General features: G+C 38.3%; 1 protein-coding gene across 2 annotated transcripts; it reads left to right on the top strand.

The window, feature by feature from the left end:
- Positions 1-5,216: 5,216 nt before the first annotated feature.
- Positions 5,217-23,496, top strand: LOC108412086 (butyrophilin subfamily 1 member A1-like). 2 transcript variants are annotated; one of them, XM_017683968.2, is made up of 8 exons: positions 5,217-5,247; positions 7,863-8,062; positions 11,298-11,341; positions 15,510-15,839; positions 17,114-17,404; positions 18,622-18,750; positions 19,277-19,310; positions 20,637-23,496. In XM_017683968.2, exons 2-8 carry the CDS (start codon positions 8,055-8,057, stop codon positions 20,671-20,673), a joined length of 873 nt encoding a protein of 290 aa, XP_017539457.2. In that variant the 5' UTR covers positions 5,217-5,247; positions 7,863-8,054; the 3' UTR covers positions 20,674-23,496. The 2 variants fall into 2 exon arrangements, with proteins under 2 accessions (XP_017539457.2, XP_017539458.1); XM_017683969.2 differs by having other exon boundaries at positions 20,618-23,496.
- The last annotated feature ends 1,741 nt before the right edge of the window (positions 23,497-25,237 follow it).

The raw sequence follows: 25,237 nt of genomic DNA, 5'->3' as shown, positions 1-25,237 counted from the left end.
TATTGAGCGTATGGTGAGTTTATTTTGAGTTTATATTGAGCGTATGGTGGGTTTATTTTGAGTTTATATTGAGCGTATGGTGAGTTTATTTTGAGTGTATATTGAGCGTATGGTGGGTTTATTTTGAGTTTATATTGAGCGTATAGTGAGTTTATTTTGAGTTTATATTGAACGTATGGTGGGTTTATTTTGAGTGTATATTGAACGCATGGTGAGTTTATTTTGAGTTTATATTGAGCGTATGGTCAGTTTATTTTGAGTTTATATTGAGCGTATGGTCAGTTTATTTTGAGTTTATATTGAGCGTATGGTCAGTTTATTTTGAGTTTATATTGAGTGTATGGTGAGTTTATTTTGAGTTTATATTGAGTGTATGGTGAGTTTATTTTGAGTTTATATTGAACGCATGGTGGGTTTATTTTGAATGTATATTGAACGCATGGTGAGTTTATTTTGAGTTTATATTGAGCGTATGGTCAGTTTATTTTGAGTTTATATTGAACGTATGGTGGGTTTATTTTGAGTGTATATTGAACGCATGGTGAGTTTATTTTGAGTTTATATTGAGCGTATGGTCAGTTTATATTGAGTTTATATTGAGCGTATGGTCAGTTTATTTTGAGTTTATATTGAACGTATGGTGAGTTTATTTTGAGTTTATATTGAGCGTATGGTGGGTTTATTTTGAGTTTATATTGAGCGTATAGTGAGTTTATTTTGAGTTTATATTGAACGTATGGTGGGTTTATTTTGAATGTATATTGAACGCATGGTGAGTTTTTTTTGAGTTTATATTGAGTGTATGGTGAGTTTATTTTGAGTTTATATTGAGTGTATGGTGAGTTTATTTTGAGTTTATATTGAGCGTATGGTGAGTTTATTTTGAGTTTATATTAAGCGTATGGTGAGTTTATTTTGAGTTTATATTGAGCGTATAGTGGGTTTATTTTGAGTTTATATTGAGCGTATGGTGAGTTTATTTTGAATGTATATTGAACGTATGGTTAGTTTATTTTGAGTTTATATTGAACGTATGGTGAGTTTATTTTGAGTGTATATTGAGCGTATGGTGAGTTTATTTTGAGTTTATATTGAGTGTATGGTGAGTTTATTTTGAATGTATATTGAACGTATGGTGAGTTTATTTTCAGTTTATATTGAGCGTATGGTGAGTTTATTTTGAGTTTATATTGAGCGTATGGTGAGTTTATTTTGAGTTAATATTGAGCGTATGGTGAGTTTATTTTGAGTTTATATTGAGCGTATGGTGAGTTTATTTTGAGTTTATATTGAGCGTATGGTGAGTTTATTTTGAGTTTATATTGAGCGTATGGTGAGTTTATTTTGAGTTTATATTGAGCATATGGTGAGTTTATTTTGAGTTTATATTGAAGGTTTGGTGAGTTTATATTGAGTTTATATTGAGCGTATGGTGAGTTTATTTTGAGTGTATATTGAGCGTATGGTGAGTTTATTTTGAGTTTATATTGAGCGTATGGTGAGTTTATTTTGAGTTTATATTGAAGGTTTGGTGAGTTTATTTTGAGTTTATATTGAGCGTATGATGAGTTTATTTTGAGTGTATATGGAGCGTATGGTGAGTTTATTTTGAGTTTATATTGAGCGTATGGTGAGTTTATTTTGAGTGTATATTGAGCGTATGGTGAGTTTATTTTGAGTGTATATTGAGCGTATGGTGAGTTTATTTTGAGTTAATGTTGAGCGTATGGTGAGTTTATTTTGAGTGTATATTGAGCGTATGGTGAGTTTATTTTGAGTGTATATTGAAGGTTTGGTGAGTTTATTTTGAGTTTATATTGAAGGTTTGGTGAGTTTATTTTGAGTTTATATTGAGCGTATGGTGAGTTTATTTTGAGTTTATATTGAGCGTATAGTGAGTTTATTTTGAGTTTATATTGAACGTATGGTGGGTTTATTTTGAGTTTATATTGAGTGTATGGTGAGTTTATTTTGAGTTTATATTAAGCGTATGGTGAGTTTATTTTGAGTTTATATTGAGCGTATAGTGAGTTTATTTTGAGTTTATATTGAGCGTATGGTGAGTTTATTTTGAGTTTATATTGAGTGTATGGTGAGTTTATTTTGAGTTTATATTGAGCGTATAGTGAGTTTATTTTGAGTTTATATTGAACGTATGGTGGGTTTATTTTGAGTTTATATTGAGCGTATGGTGAGTTTATTTTGAATGTATATTGAACGTATGGTTAGTTTATTTTGAGTTTATATTGAACGTATGGTGAGTTTATTTTGAGTGTATATTGAGCGTATGGTGAGTTTATTTTGAGTTTATATTGAGTGTATGGTGAGTTTATTTTGAATGTATATTGAACGTATGGTGAGTTTATTTTGAGTTTATATTGAGCGTATGGTGAGTTTATTTTCAGTTTATATTGAGCGTATGGTGAGTTTATTTTGAGTTTATATTGAGCGTATGGTGAGTTTATTTTGAGTTAATATTGAGCGTATGGTGAGTTTATTTTGAGTTTATATTGAGCGTATGGTGAGTTTATTTTGAGTTTATATTGAGCGTATGGTGAGTTTATTTTGAGTTTATATTGAGCGTATGGTCAGTTTATTTTGAGTTTATATTGAGCGTATGGTGAGTTTATTTTGAGTTTATATTGAAGGTTTGGTGAGTTTATATTGAGTTTATATTGAGCGTATGGTGAGTTTATTTTGAGTGTATATTGAGCGTATGGTGAGTTTATTTTGAGTTTATATTGAGCGTATGGTGAGTTTATTTTGAGTTTATATTGAAGGTTTGGTGAGTTTATTTTGAGTTTATATTGAGCGTATGGTGAGTTTATTTTGAGTGTATATGGAGCGTATGGTGAGTTTATTTTGAGTTTATATTGAGCGTATGGTGAGTTTATTTTGAGTGTATATTGAGCGTATGGTGAGTTTATTTTGAGTGTATATTGAGCGTATGGTGAGTTTATTTTGAGTTAATATTGAGCGTATGGTGAGTTTATTTTGAGTGTATATTGAGCGTATGGTGAGTTTATTTTGAGTGTATATTGAAGGTTTGGTGAGTTTATTTTGAGTTTATATTGAAGGTTTGGTGAGTTTATTTTGAGTTTATATTAAGCGTATGGTGAGTTTATTTTGAGTTTATATTGAGCGTATGGTGAGTTTATTTTGAGTTTATATTGAGCGTATGGTGAGTTTATTTTGAGTGTATATTGAGCGTATGGTGAGTTTATTTTGAGTGTATATTGAGCGTATGGTGAGTTTATTTTGAGTTTATATTGAGCGTATGGTGAGTTTATTTTGAGTTAATATTGAGCGTATGGTGAGTTAGAGGAAAGAAGAAAAGGAAAGTTGGTGGTGGAATGAGGAAGTCCAGGAGAGTATTCAGAAGAAGGAGGAGTAAAGGACTTGTATCGTTTGGCTAAACAGACAGATAGAGCTTGAAAGGATGTACAGCAGGTTAGGCTGATAAAGGATAGAGGGAAATGTACTAGTGAGTGAACAGAGAGTGTTGAGTAGATGAAAGGAGTACTTTGAAGAACTAATGAATGAGGAAAACGAGAGAGAGAGGAGGACAACGGGGGGAGAGATAGTGGATCAGGAACTGCAGAGAATTAGTAAGGTGGAAGTGAGGGCAGCTTTAAAAAGGATGAAGAATGGAAAGGCAGTTGGTCCAGATGACATACCTGTGGAGGTATGGAGATGTTTAGGAGAGAAGGCAGTGGACTTTTTAACCAGGTTGTTTAACAATATCCTGGAGAATGAGAGGATGCCTGATGAGTGGAGAAGCAGTGTACTGGTCCCCATTTTTAAGAACAAGGGTGATGTGCAGAGCTGCAGTAACTACAGAGGTATAAAGTTGATGAGCCACACCATGAAGGTATGGGAAAGAGTTGTTGAAGCAAGGCTAAGGCGAGAGGTTCAGATCAGTGAGCAGCAGTTTGGTTTCATGCCCAGAAAGAGCACCACAGATGCAATTTTTGCATTGAGAGTGTTGGTAGAGAAGTACAGAGAAGGTCAGAAGGAGCTCCATTGTGTCTTTGTTGATCTAGAGAAGGCATATGATAGGGTGCCAAGACAGAAACTGTGGTACTGTATGAGGAAGTCAGGTGTAGCTGAAAAGTATGTTAGGGTGGTGCAGAACATGTATGAGGATAGTGAGACAGTGGTGAGGTGTGCAGTTGGAGTGACAAATGGTTTCAAGGTGAAGGTAGGACTACATCAGGGATCAGCTTTGAGCCCCTTCTTGTTTGCAATGGTGATGGACAGGTTGACAGATGAGGCCAGGCAGGAGGCTCCATGGACCATGATGTTTGCAGATGACATTGTAATTTTTGTTGAGAGTAGAGAACAGGTGGAAGAGAATCTGGAGAGGTGGAGGTTTGCACTGGAGAGGAGAGGAATGAAGGTCAGTAGAGATAAGACGGAATACATGTGTGTGAATGAGAGGGAGGCAGGTGGAAAGGTGAAGATGCAAGGAGTAGAGGTCGTAAAGGTGGACGACTTCAAATATCTTGGGTCAACCATCCAGAGCAATGGACAGTGCAAAAAAACAGGTGAGGAAGAGGGTGCAGGCAGGATGGAGTGGGTGGAGACGGATGTCAGGGCTGATGTGTGACAGAAGGATAGTAGCAAGAGTGAAAGGGAAGGTTTACAAGACAGTAGTGCGTCCTGCTATGATGTTTGGTTTGGAGACTGTGGCTCTGTCTAAAAGACAGGAGGCTGAGCTGAAGGTGGCGGAGATGAAGATGCTGAGATTTTCGTTGGGAGTGACAAGGATGGATAAGATTGGAAATGAGCAGATCAGAGGGACAGTGAAGGTGGAGCAGTTTGGAGGTAAAGCCAAAGAGGCCAGGTTGAGATGGTTTGGACATGTGTTGAGGAGGAATAGTGGATATATTGGGCAAAGAATGTTGGTGGTGAATGTATGGGGGTTTATTGAGAGTTATTCTGAATGTATGGGGGTTTATTGATAGTTCATGGTGAATGCATGGTGGGTTTATTAAGAGTTTATGGTGAATGATTTGTGAGTGTATGGTAAAGGTAAGGTGAGTTTATTGTGATATGTATATATATTGAGGTTAAGTACATAGTGCATTAGTTTCGTTTCCTCAATCGTCTCTCTCTGTCTCTTGCTCTCTCTCGCTCTCTCTCTTGTTCTCTCTCTGTTCCTCTTGTACAGTTTTAACACTTTTCAGCTTCCCCATCTTTTCATTTCGTCTGCTGTGCGTTTGAGGGAACATCACATCGTCACTGGTAGGATCACTATAATCTACACAACTGAAATGAAGGGAGCTCTGGACACGAGTGATGCACAGGGTTAGAGATTAAGGTTTGGGGGTGAAGGTTTAGTGTTTAGCAGTAAAGGTTTAGGGTTTAGGGGCTAGAGATTAGGCTTTAGGGGTGAAGGTTTAGAGTTTATGGTTTAGAGATTAGAGTTTAAGGTTTAGGGGTTAGAGATTATGGTTTAGGGGTTAAGGTTTTAGGATTTAGGGGTTAAAGATTAGGGTTTAGGGTGAAGATTTAGAGTTTAGAGGTTAGAGATAAGGGTTTAGGATGTGAATGGTAATGGTAAAGAGTCTGGACTGTAGTAAAGCTCACTCACAAGAGTTAGAGGGATTATGGTCAGAGATAAGCTTTTAAGGTTTAGGATTTAGAGATTACGGTTTGAGGATAAAGATTAGGACACAGAGTTTAAGGATTTAGGATCGGTTCCCCAGACAGGGATTAAGCCTGATCCTGGACTGAATATTTCTTTCAGGGTTTAAACTAGGGTTTAAGCCTAGACATATGCTTACCTCTGTTGTTGTATATGATGTGTTTATTGAGTGTATTATGAGTATATTTTGAGTTTATGGTGAGCTTAATGAGTGTATTATAAGTGTATTGTGACTTTATGGTGAGTTTATTGAGTGCATTGTAGGTATATGGTGACTTTATGGTGAGTTTACTGAGTGTATTATGAGTATATGGTGGGTTTATGGTGAGATTATTGAGTGCATTATATGTATATGGTGACTTTATGGTGAGTTTATTGAGTGTATTATGAGGATATGATGAGTTTATAGTGAGTTTATTGAGGGTATGATGATTATATGGTGGGTTTATGGTGAGATTATTGAGTGCATTATATGTATATGGTGACTTTATGGTGAGTTTATTGAGTGTATTTTGAGTATATGGTGAGTTTATTGAGTGTATTATGAGTTTAATGATGTTTATGGTGAGTGTATTGAGTGTATTATAAGTATATGGTGACTTTATGGTAAGTTTATTGAGTGTATTATGAGAATATGCTGACTTTATGGTGAGTTTATTGAGTGTATTATGAGTATATGGTGAGTTTATTGAGTGTATTATGAGTTTAATGATGTTTATGGTGAGTGTATTGAGTGTATTATAAGTATATGGTGACTTTATGGTAAGTTTATTGAGTGTATTATAAGTATATGTTAACTTTATGATGAGATTGAGAATATAATGAGTATATGATGAGTTTATTGAATGTATTATAAGTATATGGTGACTTTATGGTGAGTTTATTGAGTATATTATGAGTATATGGTGATTTTATTGAGTGTATTATGAGTATATGGTGAGTTTGTTGAGTATATTATGAGTATATGGTGAGTTTATTGAGTATATTATGAGTATATGGTGAGTTTATTGAGTGTATTTTGAGTATATGGTGAGTGTATTATGTTTTTATTCTAAGTGTATTATGAGTATATGGTGAGTTCATTGAGTGTATTTTGAGTATATGGTGAGTTTATTATGTTTTTATTCTAAGTGTATTATGAGTATATGGTGAGTTTATTGAGTGAATTATGAGTATATGGTGAGTTTATTGAGTGTATTATGAGTATATGGTGAGTTTATTGAGTGTATTATGAGTATATGGTGAGTTTATTGAGTGAATTATGAGTATATGGTGAGTTTATTGAGTGTATTATGAGTATATGGTGAGTTCATTGAGTGTATTTTGAGTATATGGTGAGTTCATTTATTTTAGTGTATTTATTGTAAGTGTATAGTGGGTGTATGGTGAATTTATCTGTATGTATCGTGTATTATTTCAGTCTGTTGTGAGTGTTTGGTGAGTGTATTTTGTGTTTATTATGGGTGTTTTTTGAGTATGAGGTGGGTTTATGGCAAGTGTATGTAAGTTTTTAAGTACACTGTGTTTGTATTATAAGTATATAGTCAGTATATTGTGTATATAGTGAGTTTATGGTGAGTGTATTGTAAGTACACTGAGTTTAAGGTGAGTTTTTAAGTACGTTGTTAGTGTACTACAAATGTATGAGTTTACTATGAATTTATTGTCATTTCATGCTGGAGTATTTGAAAGTGTGCTGTGAGTTTATGGTGAAGTGGTGTGTTGTTAGCTTGTTAGCTTATTGTGAATACATTGGGAGTTTTGTGAGAGTCTGTTGAGTTCACTGTGTGTTTATTGTTGGTGAGCTATGAGATGTCATAATGGTGTTGGGGGTTTTACAGTGAAACTGCAGTGAAACTGTTCTGTGAGTGTATAGTGAGTGTTTTGTGAGTGTATGGTGAGCATATAATGAGCGTACGGTCAGTGTATAGTGAGTGGTGAGTGTATGGTGAGGGTATGGTGAACGTATAATGAGCATGTGGTGTATAGTGAGTGTATAGTGAGTGGTGAGCGTATAGTGTGTGTATGCTGAGTGTATAGTGAGTGTATGGTGAGTGTAGTAAAATGTGAGAGTGAGCGCTGAGCTGCAGTTGGAGTGTTTGCAGTGAAACTGTGTGTTGAATCTGTGACAAGTGAAGAACTCACTGATTTACAGAATACATACACACTCTCACACACAGCCTCATTTGTGTGTGTGTGTGTGTTTGTACAGTAAGCGTGTGAGCAGAATGTGGGGAATTCCCTATGAGGTCATCTCGGCCCCGCCCTGAAGTGACATCACTTAGTTTTGTGCTGGAGCTGATTTCCCGTTTCGGTTCAGTTCAGATGGAGCTGAGCCGCTGCCTGTGAGTAACACACACTGAGGACTGTTCACACGTCTCACGCTCAGCACACTGAGAGAGACATGATAAGGTAGGATGTCACACGCCCCTCGCTGGGTCAATGTGTGTGTGTGTGTGTGTGTGTATGCTGCAATTTCCTTTAAATGACCACAGCTGTGATAAGGAATGTGTATATATATTAATGTACCGTCTCTCTCTCTCTCTCTCTCTCTCTCTCTCTCTCTCTCTCTCTCTCTCGCTCACTCACTGTCTCTTTCTTTCTCTCCTCTGTCTGTTTCTCTCTCTCTGTCTTGATGGCTCTCTTCCTCATTCTTTCTTTCTCTCTTGCCTTCACTCACTCTGTATCTCTCACTCTTGTTCTATCTCTCTCAGGTTTCAGGGTTCAGGAATATTAAAGAATTATGAAATATCGAACATTTTAGAGTAAAATTCTTAAAATGGGAACTGTTGAACTTCCCAAACAATATCTCACTAGCTCGCTCGCCCGCTCACCCACAGGGGGATCCCTGGACTTTTAGGAAGCAGTGCTTGCACTGTGCGCTTGTTTATGTGCTTTCTGTTTGAACTCTTTCCCTGTTCGTCTTCTTCCTTCTAACGCAGAGAGCTTTAAACCCATCAGGTCGAAATATTATGAGCTGCACTCATAAGATTTGTGAGGTTTTATGGACCATAATTCATTTCTTCATGATGTCTCATCATCCCTTAAAGCTCTGTTACTGTGCCTTTAAGGCTGATATATGTAAATAAGCTCTGTTCTGATTGGCTGTGCAGCCTGGGCTGAAAAACTCCTTATAACTTCAGCTTGAGTGGGTGGAGCTAAACAGCTATAGGCCAAATAGTTCCACTTGGTAGTTCTACAGTTACAACTAGAGCAGGTACTATTTGGGTGGTGGGCCATTCTCAGCACTGCAGTAACACTGATGGTGTGTTAGTGTGTGTTGTACTGGTCTGAGTGGATCAGACACAGCAGTGCTGCTGGAGTTTTTAAACACTGTGTCCACTTACTGTCCACTCTATTAGACACTCCTACCTTGTCAGTCTACCTTGTAGATGTAAAGTCAGAGACGACAGCTCATCTGCTGCTGCACAGTTTGTGTTGGTCGTCCTCTAGTCCTTCATCAGTGGTCACAGGACGCTGCCCACAGGACGCTGTTGGCTGGATATTTTTGCTTGGTGGACTATTCTCAGTCCAGCAGTGACACTGAGGTGTTTAAAAACTCCAACAGCACTGCTGTGTCTGATCTACTCAGACCAGCGCAACACACATTAACACACCACCACTATATCAGTGTTACTGCAGTGCTGAGAATGACCCACCACCCAAATAGTACCTGCTCTCTGGTTCTGACAAATGTCACTCTTCCAGGTGGCTGCTATTGTTGTTAGCTTTATGCTAACATACGTTAGCCCATGTTTATAAGTCACAGTGAGTCTTACAGAGTCAGAAACCACATCATCAAGTCTGTTAAAGACACTGAACATCTGCACAGAGTTTGATGTGATTATGTGATGGTTTAGTTAAGTGATACTTTTTAATCCCACAACTGTGGAAATTCCACCTCTGCATTTAACCCATCCGTGAAGTGAAACGCCACATACACACTAGTGAATACACACACACTAGGGGGCAGTGAGCACACTTGCTCAGAGTGGTGGGCAGCCTTATCCACGGCACCCGGGGAGCAATTGGGGGTTGGGTGTCTTGCTCAAGGACACCTCAGTTATGGACTGTCGGCTCTGGGGATTGAACCGGCAACCTTCCGGTTACATGGACAGTTCTCTAACCTCCAGCCCATGACTGCCCCCCCTACATCATACAAAATTAGCATTATGCTAATTTATAGTCATAAGCTTCCAGTACTTGTTAGCTACATTGTAGCTCCAGCGCTAAAACTACCAGGCACCAAACTCGCCTTGGCTGATGGACTACAGTCTTTAAAAAAGATGGTTCTACAAGGGTTCTTTAGTAAAGACAGTGGTGCTATGTAGAATGATGAACACTCAAAGAACCATCTGCATGCTTAAAGGGTTCTTTGCATCATGAAATGAATTTAGAGATGGGCCCTGTGGTGAAAGTGTGTTCGCAGTTATGAACTGTGACCGAACCAGTCAGTGAGTTTTGATATGAGAGGGTTTAAGTTTGAGTTTAAGGGGCAAAACTCTGACCAAGTACATGAATCTGCTCTCTCCAGTTTTGAGTCTGAAGTGAGCAGAGTGAGTGAAATGACGCTGCTGGAGGAGAGTTGGAAAAGGAAAGAGGAAGTGTTTACATCTGCTTTTCTAACCAGTGAAGAGTTTGCACACATCAGTTTGTATCGTTGCTATTTTCCACATTTCAGTTCATTAAAACTATTAAACTAACACAGACAGAATTACTCCAGTCAGAAAAATCGGCTTTCTGACTGATACGGTCTGACTGAACGGTTCAGACCCCCCATCAACAGCGCATACATAGCAATTAACCTTTTCACTCTCTGAAGTTCAATAAGTGAACATACTTAAAAGAAATTTGAATTTACCATTTCTATTTAGAAACTCATTTCAGATTATAGCGTGTAAACAAGTGTTAACTCTTCAGATTAAAACTGTGTAAACATGTTTACTATTCAGATTATAACTGTTTTCAGATTATAATTGTATAAACATGTTTACTAGTGAGATTATAACTGTGTTCAGATTATAACTGTGTAAACATTGTACTATTCAGATTATAACTGTGTTCAGATTATAATTGTATAAACATTTTACTATTCAGATTATAACTGTGTTAAGATTATAACTGTGTAAACAATGTTTACTCTTAAGATTACAACTGTGTTTAAGATTAAGTGACCGTTATTAATCCCACAACGGGGAAATTTCACCTCCGCATTTGACCCATCCATGCTGTGAAGCACCACATACACACTAGTGAACACACACACAGTAGGGGACAGCGGGCACACTTGCCCGGAGCGGTGGGCAGCCCTATTCACAGCGCCCGGGGAGCAGTTGGGGGTTAGGTGTCTTGCTCAAGGAAACCTCAGTCACGTACACATGTTTACTGGTCAGATTATAACTGTGTAAATAATGTTTACTCTTAAGATTACAACTGTGTTTAGGTTATATCTGTGTAAACAGGTTTACTGGTCAGATTATAACTGATTATATTATTTGAAGATTATGAATTAGTGTTTAACCGCTACTGTATGTTTGATGTAAAGTACAGTAAGAGCTCATTGTTTATGTTTGTCATGCGATGTTTGAACATATAAAATGAAATTTGCTTATGCAAACTGTTGTCTGTGCGTTTTCTTGAATGTCAGGTTACTCCTGCTGCTCGTCTTAGCACTGGGGCCAACCACCTGCGGTGAGTGACCTCATCTAACCTCTAACCTTTTGCTTTGGGTCTGTAGTAAAAATAACATACTTTTCTATGACATACTTTTCATAATCTATGACATACTTTTAAGTAAACTGATAAAAATTAATAATAAATATGAATTTACCCCAGCACTTCTACTGATTACTGTTCAGATTATAAATATGGAAATATGTGTTCACTGTTTGGTTATAACTATGTAAACATACTTGCCGTGTAAATGTGTTTACTGTTCAGACTATCTGTGTATAATTGTATATAACTGTGTAAACATGTTTACATTTGAGATTGTAACTATGTTCAGAATATAACTATGTAACCATTTATTTACTCTTCAGATTATAACTGTGTTCAGATTATAACTGTGTAAATATGTGTTTACTTTTCAGATTATAACTGCATAAACATAGGTTTACTGGTCAGATTATAACTGTGTAAATATAGGTTTACTGGTCAGATTATAACTGTGTAAATATAGGTTTACTGGTCAGATTATAGCTGTGTTCAGATTATAACTGTGTAAACATGGGTTTACTGGTTAGAATATAACTAGGTAAACAAACGTATACTGGTCAGATTATAACTGTGTAAACATATGTTTACTGGTTAGAATATAACTGGGTAAACAAAGGTTTACTGGTCAGATTATAACAAATGTGTAAACACATGTCTACATTTCAGATTAAAACTGTGTTCCGATTATAACTGTAAACTTCGATTTACTGGTCATATTATAACTGTAAACATAGGTTTACTGGTCGGTTTATAACTGTTTATTATAACTGTGTAAAAACATGCTTACTATTTTAAAAAGACAGTAATCAAACATGGTTAGCAGAGTTTTTGAAATGCATTGATTTTGATTTAATCATTAAAACCGGTAATCTTCCTACCCTTGCGTGCGGGAAGGGGTCCGTCCCGTGCAGGCAGTGAGACTAATGTGGTTTCAGAGATGATAAAGCACATGTGGGTTCATGTTTCTTGCCTTCACTTCCTCATAGCTTCTTTTGAGGTTTCTGGAAATAAGATTATTAGATCAGAGAGAATGCTACGCTCTGCTAACCTAGCGCCCCCATCCGCCCCCCCCCCCCCCCCCCCCCCCCGCCCCCAAATTTAATAGCACAATTTCTCGGTCTCTGTCTCCGTCACTCTTTCACTCTTCAGCGCACTCCTCACTCTCTCTGAGCGTCAGGCAGGTCAGCATATTTAAATCGGGCATGCAGCAACAAGGAAACAGAAAAAGATGAATAAAGTTGCCTTTATTAAAGGGAAATCGAATTGATATCACGGTGAATACGCTTTCCACTTCACTGCTGAATGAGCCAGGTTCAGTCAGTGTCGTGTACTCAAGCAATCCTAAGTGCCGCCCTGTTTTCTCAGCCCTCCAGTCACAGTTTAACAGCTGAAAATAGGGCGCATATCAATTTAAAAATGGATAAGAAAAACTTTATTACTAACTTTGAATGTTTATCGTTTAACATAAGCCATTTGTTTTTTCCGACTCTCGCAGCTAAACGTCAATCAGAAAGTTCTGTAGGTTTGATAAAATAACTAAAACAATGGTAACTTTACAGGAGAGGACAAAAAATGTATGTCATATGTAAAGGAGCTCTTTTCTGATTGGCTGCCCTGTACTGCCTCTTATACACATCAATAAAAGCCATAAATGTCAAAACTTGGTAAAAAAAAACTCCAATAATGCTAATATCTGCTAGCACATCTATGGGATAATAGTATGTTAGTCCTAAGTTGCACATCAGTTGTTCCACATTAAATACAGACATTTGAAGCTTGTGACAGACATTAGCGTAAATTCCTTAATTTTGGATGAAAGTGAATGTAAAGACATTATTCCAAGCAATTTTCACACGTGTGAAAATGTGAAGGGCAGCTGCTGAGCTCCAGTGATGTAGGAAAAATAAAATGTTTGGATAGCAATCATTTGTTGTTTGCACCTTGGTGGAGAACGACGAAATGTACTTCATATTTTAATTTTCAACAAAGAACAGGCAATGTTTTATCCAAAAAAGCTATTTATCACTCCACGTTTTCAATTCCCATTCATTTTTCTTAACATGGCAGATGAGTAAAACTGAGAGTGGAGTATGTCTAATGGTTAAATATTTCTAACAATTTCAAAAGGTTAAAAACATTTTACAAAATTGTATAATTGTGTTTAAAAGTTGTCTTTGGTCTGAAAATTGGACTTGCAGTGCACTTTTTCTGTAATAGCTAAAATGGGCTCAAGCCAAAAATCTAGTTCTGGGCACAAACTCATCAAAGGTTAGATATAAATGGTCCATTTTTTTCCTGTGATGTACTTCAGCCCAGGATGCTCGACAGCTAAGAATTTTGGATTTGCTGTGTAGTTTTCCTGACTTTTATATGACTCTACTGTCTGATTTGAACTCAGTTGTGTTGTCTTCATTGGGGACTCATGGCTAGCAGGTGCATGCTTTACAAGCAAGACAAGTTGAACCCTTTTGTGGTTATGTAAGGACTATATTCTATGTTCTGTGATATAACCATGGCAGTCAACATGCTACAAGCTAATTCTAGCTAAGTAAGAACACTGCCCACCTGCTCGCATATGTCCTCATCCTCCTTAATTAGCTTTTTCATTCTCTTTTGTCTTCTCTGTGATACGATGTGTTTTTGCAGTTCTTGTACATCTTTTTATGGCTTTAAATAGTGCACCAGTTTCATGCTAGCACCCAAGCAGGTGTCTCAATGTAACCACTATAAGATTTAAGGTGGAATGGGAAATGAGACTAATAAAATAATTTCATCTAATATCTTTCAACTGTATGAGTCTCAGCAAACTGGGGTTGGACAACCTGGGAAGGTTGGGGGGCTAGTGTGACCCCTAATGTACTATAAATAAACACTCGGGTGTAACAGTGATCAGTTTTCTGATCATTCTTGTGCTGATATGTTTGAGTATATACGTTAGCTCTGAGTAACTGAGCCAAAAGGCTAATGACTTTATTTGGAGGCCACCAACATAAAGACTTCAGGACAATGCAAAAGCATTGAATTACACATGCCTAACATTGTTTATAAGCTTCAAAATTCATAACTTTTGCACTATTTTATGGAAATTGCAAGTGCAGTATATATACATTCATTAAATGTTAACTTATTAAAGTCATAAATTTAGAGCAATTTTTTGGGATTATATATGGATTTTTGGGATTATATATGGATTTCATCACATCACTACAGTGCACATCTATTTTGTGGTAAATGAGAGGATCATTTTTTGTTTTGTTTTTATTTGCACAGTTTTTTATGATGCGGGCCGTTAAAAGGTTTTAAAGGACTGCTTCAGCCTTTTTAAGACCCCATTTCTACATCCGCTGCACCTGTGTCTTTTACAATAATTTAAAGTTTCCATAACCTTATAAAAGATCATGAAACCCACTGACTCATAGGTCACTTTTAATAAGAAGTCAATGGGCCGATGCTGAATTCCATTACTAAACATTTAAAGTACCTGACTATATAAAGCGAAACTCTGGCGTTCCACTCCAACAGTACAGGTGTTTGGAAAAGACTGACTGAGAGAATGTCTTAAAAAAGCTGTACTCATGAAGTTCCATAACTTTTGGATATCTAAAATGATATATTTTCTGATTGGCTGCCTTGTATTGCTTCTCGTAAACAACAATAATAACCATAAATGTCAAAACTTGGTCTAAAAAACTCCAATAATGCTATTTCCTGCTAGCACCTCTATGGGATTTCTAATAGTATGTTAAGCTGACACTGAAGCACATGAACATGAGCCGCCGTTGTTTCTTATTACTAACAACTACCCAGAACACAGCTTATAATGCAGCTCGTATTCACAGTCAGTGATGTATCTAGAACTTCCACAAGAACTAGAGTGACACACTAGAGATAATCTAATGTGTAAGGTCTTCAGTCCAGCTCCTGAAGTCCTAACCGATGGGAAAGTTTAACGGTGTCATTTACGTAGATACCACAGAATAAAACAGTCCTGATTGGATCATGTTCTGTATTGATTTTGAAGGTTTGAACTCTTGTGTCTCAAGGCATTACTATAGCACTTACAGAGCTTACATACAACAAGCATAATAATTTTGTTCAATTCAAAGAAAGAATCAAATGCAAGGTCTGTGTTTTTGTCCAGGTGGCTCTGCAGTGCAGGAGGTGAGGGGCACAGTGGGCAGGGCTGTGCGGCTAAAGTGCAACACTAGCGTCTCGCTTCCGGTCAAAGGCGTTTACTTTCAGAAGAAGAATCTCTCCGGATTGTACGAGATCCTAGTTAACGGCTTTTACACCAATTCGGTGAAAGATTACCTACTCGATGAGTACAGAAACAGAACCAGAGTCAACAGGACAGAGCGCAGCCTGGACTTCTGGGACCTAAAGGCATCTGACGAGGGACACTACAAGTGTTTCTTCATGCCCCAAGACACCCTCAAAGACTATGACACCATATTTCATCTCACAATTACAGGTACAACTCTCACCTATACATACAGTTACACATACAGACTTTCACTCCACATATTCTGTCATGTTTATTCATTCTTGTATATTCGTTTGGTGACAATATGAGTGAATGAGTGTGCAAGCAGATCCACTCCCAGAGCTCCACTTATAAGGTTATGAACAAAAACAGTCATAAAATGGATTAAACAGGCTGTTTTTAATTCCATGCCTTTAAGAGGATACATGCAAATGAGCTCTGTGTGTGACTTCACAAACTCAAAGTACATTCTGTTGCAGGCTTATATATTCAGTGGTATGCTCATCACCACAGACAGTAATTACGGTATGTTACCCTGAGGTCAGAGCAGGAAACCCACTGGCTCATAAAACACTTATAATAGAACTCAATCCATTAATAAACATTTGCCGTCCCACTCTAACAGTACAGGTGTTCAGATGATACAGACTGAGAGAACATCTTTCCAAAGCTGTGTTCATCCAACTTTGAGCTATGAGCCCTGAGTGGGCGGGACCAAACTGCTGTAGACTGAATACAGTCCCATGCATATGTAAATATCACATTTTTAGTGGACAGGTTCTATTTGAGTTTTATATGTAGAAAAAAGTAAAGCACAACATATCGCTGCTGTCGGAACAAAATCTAAATGGTAACTTTACAGGAGAAGGAAAAAACCTTCTTTACTTTTAATGTAAGTCAATAGAACCAGACGTTTTTCCAAGTCATTCTGGCCCACTTATTTTGGCCCATTCATCATGAAATTTGCATACAATGTAAAGGGCAACAAGCATTTTGAAACTGTGCCAAAAACTGAAAAACGACAAAAATGGAGATATGAGGTTTTGTTCCAGCAGCAGAGATATGAAATGTTACATAACTCAAATAAACAAAATATCCTCTTAAAACTTTCATTTCACCAGGGGTGTGAAGACTTTTGCATGCAGCGGTGTGTAAATGTGTTTGTGATGTCACAAAAGCAGTGAATTCAAGACTATAGGGGCTGTTTTGAAACTTGTTTACCTCAATAAAAGTGAGACAAATGTGTTCTTCCATGATAAGGGCCTTTAAATTTGTGACTTGGGGGTGAAAATGACTTTACTACACGTATTTTATTAATCACCTTATGTATTTCTCTGTAGCTAAAATGGCTTTATGTCATCAGCAGAACAATAACGCAGCACTGTGCGGGTTCATGTGTTGAGGAAGTGAAACAGTTCTAGCTCTCTGGAAATTTTCTCATCTGCGTCAATCCCTCATGCTGTTTCCCTTTCCACAACCAGCCGATTACAGTGTTCCCACGGTAACCATGCGGGAGTGTAGTGACTGTGGCGAAGGTGCGCTGAGCTATGAGCTGGGCTGCTCGTCGTTTGGGGGATACCCTCTGGCCAACCTGAGCTGGACGGTGTCGGAGGGCAGTAATGAGTTCCTCCTGCAGGAAGGGGGCAGCGTGAGCACAGCTGACAAACACTCCGGTGTCTGGAACGTCTCCCAAACCGTCAGGCTCAACTGCACACAGCCTACTAACGTCAGCTGCTCTGTAGGAGGTGTCGTCTCCCCTCCGATCAGCATATGTAAGTATGAGCTCAGCACACTCACTCTGTATGGGGAGGGAGAGTGCAGAAATACACCATCTGCTGGCTGTCTTTACAACTACCGTTCACTTCTCCATTGCTTAAAGCTGGAACTTGAATATAAGTAGACCAGCTGCAAATACAGTATAATAGAATATTTGGGCAAATATACACTCATTCCTTCAACATGTTCCCAAAAAGGTAACACTAGAAACAGTGTGAAATGTTAAAATATGTCTTAAACAAGTGATGTACTCATACTTGAATATAAAAGGGGCATTCAGGAAAGGCCAAGTCCTTTATGAACACGGATGGGTCGAGGACTCTTTACCGAAAAATGCATCAGCCAAAAAAATCCACCAGTTTAAAAATAACATTCCTCAGTGAGTGACTGCAGGATTTTAGGTATTTCACCCTCTACACCGAATAATATCATCAAAAGATTCTGAGAATCTGGTCCAAAAAAAAAAAAAAGGCCAAAGCTAAAAACCACAACTGAACTTCGACCCCACTCATGGCATTGCAGGCATTTGTCAGGGATGGATCTCACCACATGGGCTTGACTGTACTTTGAAACACCATTAATAAATACCAGTCATCACTGCATCCACAAATTCAAGTTAAAACTGTGATATGTCCAGAAACGCTGCCCACTTCTCTGGGCTCGAGCTCATCTGAAATGGACTGATGCTCAGTGGAAACATGTATTGTGTTCTGACTAGTCATCCTTTCAGATCCTTCTAGAAATAATGGGCGTTGTGTTCTCCGGGCCAAAGAAGAAAAGGACCATTCATGATAGTTACCAGTGTAAAGTTCAAAATCCAGTGCCTGTTATCATGAGGGTGGGGGGGTGGGGGGGATTGGTGTTAGTGGGTAACCTACCCATCTGTGAAAGCATCATTAACTCTGAAGGGTATATACACACTTTATACACTTTATTTCACATTTATTAGGCAGAGTAACTCACAACATGATCATTTTACAAAGAAAGGTGAAGGTAGTTTTAGGTGTCTTTCTCAAGGACTCTTACTAGTACAGCTCAGGATACTTGGGCAAGCAGGGGATGGAACTACAAAATGCAGCATGAATATGATTTATATATCATTTTCTGAAGACTTTTGTATAGTGGTGTGTAGAGGTATGTGATGGAGGCTAACAAGAGTGTGTGTGTGTGTGTGTGTGTGTGTGTGTGTGTGCGCATGTGTGTGTTTGTCCAGGTATACAGTCTTCTCCTGAGCACACGAAGGTGAAGGTGATCATAGCGAGTGTTATGCTCTTTGTTTTCATCTTCATCTTCCTGAGCATTTTGATAAGGTGGAGACCGTGCAGAAGACCACAGCGCTCAGGTACACACACACACACACACACACACACACACACACACACACACACACACACACACACACACACACACACACACACACACTTTTGAACACTCATACACCCTTTAAAAAACTCAAACAAATATATATGTGAAATGGTGTGAAATGGGTCAGATGTCTTTACAGTGGTGATCATAAGAACCAGAGGTCGCCATGACTACAACACAAATATAGACATTTTACTTACCATCCAGAACCACCAGAGAAGCTACATTAGTCTTCTGAGTTCATATGGAATGTTGATTGAAAATAGCGGAAAATCTGGAATAATCAGTTTTCTTTGGGGACTATTTTGCCTCACAGTGCCCTGCATGTTACGTATCCCTTCACCATGAATGGAGTTTAAGTTCTCCAAACTATCATAAAACAGCGTCTCAGTCATCAGGCATCACATTATATAATCTGCAGGGCTTTTAATTATTTCATAATTTTATAATTTATTTGTTCAAAAATCTTAAACTCTCTCTCTATCTCTCTCTCTCTCACTCAGTCGAACACCGGACTGTTGAGGATCAAGAGTTAAAGTAAGTATCACCACTTTTTACATACACACTGCGGTGAACACACTAGTTCTCTAGTATAACTCAAAGAAGTATTGGATACTCTGGTAACTTTTAATGAAGTTAAACTTTTACATGACTTGCACATGGAATTAATGCTATAACCTTAACATTGGATGGTGTTGCAGGAAAAATTGTCACTGTCATAATAAAACCTTTTTAGAGGAGGAATAAGGAATAAACATACTTAATTAGTAATTATGCATTACACCATATTATAGTATAGTAACTATCTAGCAACCACCTGGGATACCACGGCAAACACCTTGTAACCTTCTAGTGACCACCTTGGATGCCATAGCAAACACCAAGCAACCCCCTATCAGCTACCTGAGATGCCATATCAAACACCCAACACCCCTTTGTAATACCTGGGATACCATAGCAACCACCGAGCAACCCTAGCAACTACCTGGGATAGCATAGCAACTACCCAAAGGTCTTCTATTGACGACGTGGGATACCATAGCAAACAGCCTAGCAACTACCTAGCAATCCCCAAGCAACCCCCTCCTCCTTGGATCACCAAGTAGCCCAATAGGATACCCTACCAACCATATAGCATCACCCTTAAACCCACTTGGAATATCATAGCAACTACCTGGGACACCATAGCAAGCACTTAGCAATACCCTAGCTACCACCTAGCAATCACCTAGCAACCCCCAAGCAACCACTTGGGATAGAATAGGATCTACCTAGGATCACCCTAGCAAGCCCATGGGATACCCTACCAACTACTTAACACCACCCTTGAAACCATTTGGAATATCATAGCAACCACCTAGCAACATCCTAGCAACCACCTATGATACCATATCAACCACTTAGCTACACCCTAGCTACCACCTAAAATACCGTTTGGCAACACTGTAGCATCCACCTGGAAACTGTTTAGGTTTTTTGTCTTCAGGAGATGCACTTTTCTAGCTTAAATGTATGTTTACAAAAAGGTTTTTTTCCAAGTCATTTTGTATAACATTAATTCTGTTCTTCTAACATTAAGATCTGTTCTTCATGGACTTCATGATCATACGATGTGAAGGGCAGCTGGTGTTTTCAAATAAAAATTGGAAAAAGTGGAGATTTTTCATATGACAGTGACAAAATAGTTACTTTACTTCCATAGATATCCATTCAGGCTTGCGGCCAACTGGCGTCACATCAGGTGACCATCAACTCTCTAGGGGTCTAATATGTAAATCTGTAGGTGCGATCACATACTCAGAGAGCAGAGTGCTGACCGGCAGTGTGTGTTTTTCTCTAACTAGCCCCTCTTCTTTGGACCAGGCCAGCTGACCCCAGCCAAACCGGACTTGAACTGTAAGCATCCTAAAGGTCCTGAAGAGTCCCGAACTTCTGGAGATTGGGGCGGTTCTGCAGTTACATGTGTACGTGTGCACAGATGGCTCACTGAGTGGACATACAAAGGACTTGTCGGCGGTCTGTACCGTGCAATGGACCAATGCAGTGAAGCTGCAGGGATTGTGTGGACTGCTGGAAAGACTGAAGCCCTTTAAGGACTGGGGCAGCCAAGATTTCCTTTGTAAAAATTGTAATCATTTTTATCCTTGAATTATTTTTTCATTTTAGTAGGAGGCTACATATTGAAAGTAGGTGTCTTGTAATGAATGTGGGCCCTTAGCAGAGGTGGAAAGAGTGAAAATTCCTACTTAAGTTAGAGCACTGCTGCTGTAGTGGCAATTCACTTGAACAGTGAAAGCAAGTACAAGTATTAATCCAAATACTAAGAGTAAACAAGTTGTTTATTGAAAAAAAAAACTACTCAAGTAGTTACTTTAAAGTTAATATTTAGCTCAAGGGTTCGCTAGGCTTATTGGCTACCAAAGCTAACCCATTAGCTTACCTTGAACGTTAGCTTCCATTAGCTAAATTAGCTTGCTAACAGGCAAAAGAACATATAAGCTACAGCTTTAGATCTAGAGTTGCTACTCTAAATTAGTAAAATATGAAAAAAAAATAGTAAAACAATAAAATTAGCTCTCTGAGCTAGTTGCATCCTTATTTTGGGGGCTGAGCTGTTGCAGCTATTAAACATGAACTTAGCTAAGTATCTTCATTGGAAATAAATTGCCTGTTTTAATTTATACATGTAAACAAACAGCTACAGGGGAAATACCTGCAAACACTGCACAGTTGTTATAACTTGATATTTTCCACCTGTGTACTTTACTGACGTTTAAAGGATTCCCACCATCTCCAGCTTCCTCAGGTGTGCAGAGGTTCCAGTAATCTGGAAGTAGTCTTGGGGACCAACTGAAGATCATTGCACGTTAGAACTGACTGTATTTTTGCTTTTCTCAGGGGAAACCGTCAGTGTTCAGTATGTCATTTAAAAAAAACAAAAAAAACAAGTGTTTGTTTAACTCTCTGCAGTGATCTCGCACTTTCTTTCTCGGCGCTGAATCTGCTGACTGAAACGATAATTTTACTTCTTTGCTTTTTTTTACTTTCACAGACCGCTTTTATAAAGTGGGTGCCTGTCGCTATCTTTTCTCCATTTAGCCAGTTTTTGTGGCTGATGATTATAGATTTCTTTTTAAAAACAGTTCTCAGTGAGAGAGGTACTGTAATGATGGACTGATGTACTCTTGATGTTAACGATGTTCTGTACTCTTCAAAATAGAGGAGCCAAAATCTTTGCACGATGCCATAGAAGATCCATTCAGTGAATGGTGAGGTAACACTTGAAACCCTGCTTCATAACATTGACATAAGATGCTATGTACTGTAATGAGTTGTTATGATTATGTTCAGTGATATAACAGTGTCATGTTACCATTACCACCAACGGTCATGACATAGTGTGACATAAACATCGAGCATTATGGCCTATATAATTACGATTACATGAGGAATGTTATGCTAATGCTAACATGACCATCACATGATGCCAAATATTATCTTTCATGACATGTGTATGGCATGTTTATATCAACGTTATGAAGCCGATGGCTCTTTAGAGAACGAACACATAATGTTAAGGTTCTTGGACAAACTGTTAAATTAGTATAGTATCATTTTTAGGTGAATTTTGAAAATAATGTTTGCAAAAAAATAGCGAGATAAATTGACTAATGTTTCTTCAAGTTATGCTAGACAATTCATGTGCAAGCTAGCACTGGTACCTTTAAAAGCACTTTTACGTGTGGACTGGCACATGCATGCCACAACACAAAAAAGGAAAAGGGAATAAATATACTTAATTAGTGATTAAACATTATGAAACATCCTAGTAACCACCTGAGATACCATAGCAACCACCCAATAACCCCCTAAAGACCATCTAGCATAATGAAGCAACCACCTAGCAACCCCCTTCACCTAGGATCACCCTTGCAATCCCATATTATACCCTACCAACCACTTAGCATCACCCTAAAGGCCACTTGGATTATCATAGAAACCACCTAGCAACATCCTAGCACCACCTGGGATACCATATCAAGCACTTAGCAACATGCTTGCTGCCACCTAAAATACCATAGAAACCAAAAAGCATACTTGATTAGTGATTACACATTACAAAACATCCTAACAACCACTTGATATATCATAGCAACCACCTAGCAACCACCTTGGACACCATTGCAATCACCCAATAACCAACTAGCGATCATCTGGCATACCATAGCAAACACTTAACAAACAGCCTAGCAACCACCCGGGGTACTGTGGCAGACACCTAGCAACCATGAGCAACAGACTTCGGATGCCATTGCATCTACCTAGAAACACCATAGCAACTACCTGGGATATCTTAACAACCGATTAGGATTTAGCTGACAATCGCATTAGATATCATAGCAGCCACAGAGTAACACCTCAAAAGGCACCCAAGATACACTAAGCAACACTTTAGCAACCACCTGGGATACTATAGCAAGCAACCATTCAACCCTTGAAAGGTTGTTCACAATATTTTTCAAACATGGTTCTTTAAAGTCATTCTTCTGTGGCATCGCTCAAAGAACCCTTTGTTGCACTTTTTTTTAATGGTGAAGTGAGTGATATAGCAAAAGTCCAACAATCACAATAAACAATATTTAATATTTCTGAGGTTTGAAAACAACATGGAACTGACAAAATGTACCAGCAATAAAGCTGAGCTACATTTAGAGTATTTAAAAAGGATCGGGGGGGTGGGGGGGGGGGGGGGGGGTTAAACAATTGATAAAATGGATAAATAAATGAATGTTATAATGGTCTGACATGCAGTCCGGTACTTGTTACTATGCAGTTTATGCAGTTACTGGATATTGTTGTTGTTGTTGCTGTTTCCAAGTTCCATATAACTGATCTTTCTATGATCCATGCTGTTCAGTATCAGAAAAGAGTATCATGATGGAATCTATCTCAATAGTAATAACATTGTCATATTGGCCATCCGTAATTGGTTGAATAATTCATTGGTTCTATCTGGAAAAGTTCTTGAGAACGTTTCCTGTAAATGACAGTAAGACAAACAGCACCCTGACCACGATGTTCTCCACATCTGCCCCATCCACACTGCTTTATTTGGCTTGTACGTTCTCCAGCAAGCCTGTAAAAGAACGTTGAGCTCTTGTGTATTTGCCCACCTTTCAGGGCTCGTTTAGGGTTTCAAGGTCTTCCGCGGTTTCTCTTTCTAAGGGAAATATTTAATTCTGTGTATTCGAATGCAGTGTTTAAAGTGTATCTGACATTTTATATTTATAACAGTGTAAATGTTGATGGACATGTGTACAATAAAAGGTGAAAAACTGCCTTCAGCTTCTCTTGTTCCTGTACTAAACTTGATTAGATCAATCTGTGAATTCATCACTAGGGCTTTTAAAAGTTAAAAGTTTGGTATCACTTGTCAAATTAATATTTACTGTCACACTTCCCTCCAGTCTCACTGTCATCACTTCCCAGCTTCTGGACTCCATTTCCCACAACACCCCACCTGATCACATGACAACAGATCTCCCTTACATGAATCTCCGCTGTTCAGCCCCACCTGAGTACTGATTCACCTCACCTGTTCCTTGCTTCATGTGACTTGTTAGATTAGTATATAAGCCTGGGCTTTAGCACAAGGTCTTTGCAAAGTATTGCCCATGTTTTCCAAGCCTTCCCGAGCCTTCCCGAGCCTTCCTGAGCCTTCCTGCCTGTTGTTCCATGTGTGACCATTGCCTTGTTTGTTTTTGACTTTGCCTTTTGCCCTTGCCCTCTCAGTATTGTTATGATTTCTGGTTGGACCTTCTTTTCTGGATTTTGGACTATGGTTTTTGGACTCCCCTCAGGGTTACTGTTTTTGTGATATGGCTTTTGACTTTGGACTAGTTGACCTTGATTTTGGATGCTCCTTTTTAGTTTATTTAGTAATTCAAATACCGTGGGAATACCTAAATGGTGGCTAGAGGGGTATAAAGCCCCCCAGCATTGGGCTGTGGAGTAGTGGAACTGTGTTCATGGGTTCATTAGTAAAAGGAATGGCCATGCATTCTATATAGAACCACTTCATGCTTAACGGGCTCTTTTTATGGTGAAATAGTTGCAAAGATTGATGGAGAAAGTGTTGTATATACGGTGCTGTATAGAACCTTTTTGAAAGTGGTTCTTTGTAGCACCAAAAAGGTCCAGGCTTGTTACAATAGAAGAACGCTTTGTGGTGCTATTTACTACATCCATCAATCTGAAGAAGCATTTCACCATGCAAAGAACTATGTAAGCATGAAATGTTTCTGTATACAACTCATGGTTCTAAATAGAACCACTATCTTAAGGACCTCTAAAGAACCTTGTTTTTAAGGAGTGTATGGTGTAAAGCCTACCCAGAAGAGTAGAGGTTGTCACTGCAGGACAAACTGCCTTCATTTCAGAAAAAATGCTGCTGTCTACAAACT

This window comes from Pygocentrus nattereri, chromosome 17 (assembly GCF_015220715.1).
Source record: "Pygocentrus nattereri isolate fPygNat1 chromosome 17, fPygNat1.pri, whole genome shotgun sequence".
Lineage (NCBI taxonomy): Eukaryota > Metazoa > Chordata > Actinopteri > Characiformes > Serrasalmidae > Pygocentrus > Pygocentrus nattereri.
The sequence above is the reverse complement of the archived record's forward strand: the minus strand, read 5'-3'. Positions and strand labels throughout refer to the sequence as shown.

Bases quoted from the DNA above. Each gene is read 5' to 3' on its own strand.
- LOC108412086 (XM_017683968.2), top strand. The intron at 15,840-17,113 runs GTACAACTCTCA...TTCCACAACCAG, and splicing joins ATTTCATCTCACAATTACAG to CCGATTACAGTGTTCCCACG. The intron at 18,751-19,276 runs GTACACACACAC...TCTCTCACTCAG, and splicing joins CAGAAGACCACAGCGCTCAG to TCGAACACCGGACTGTTGAG.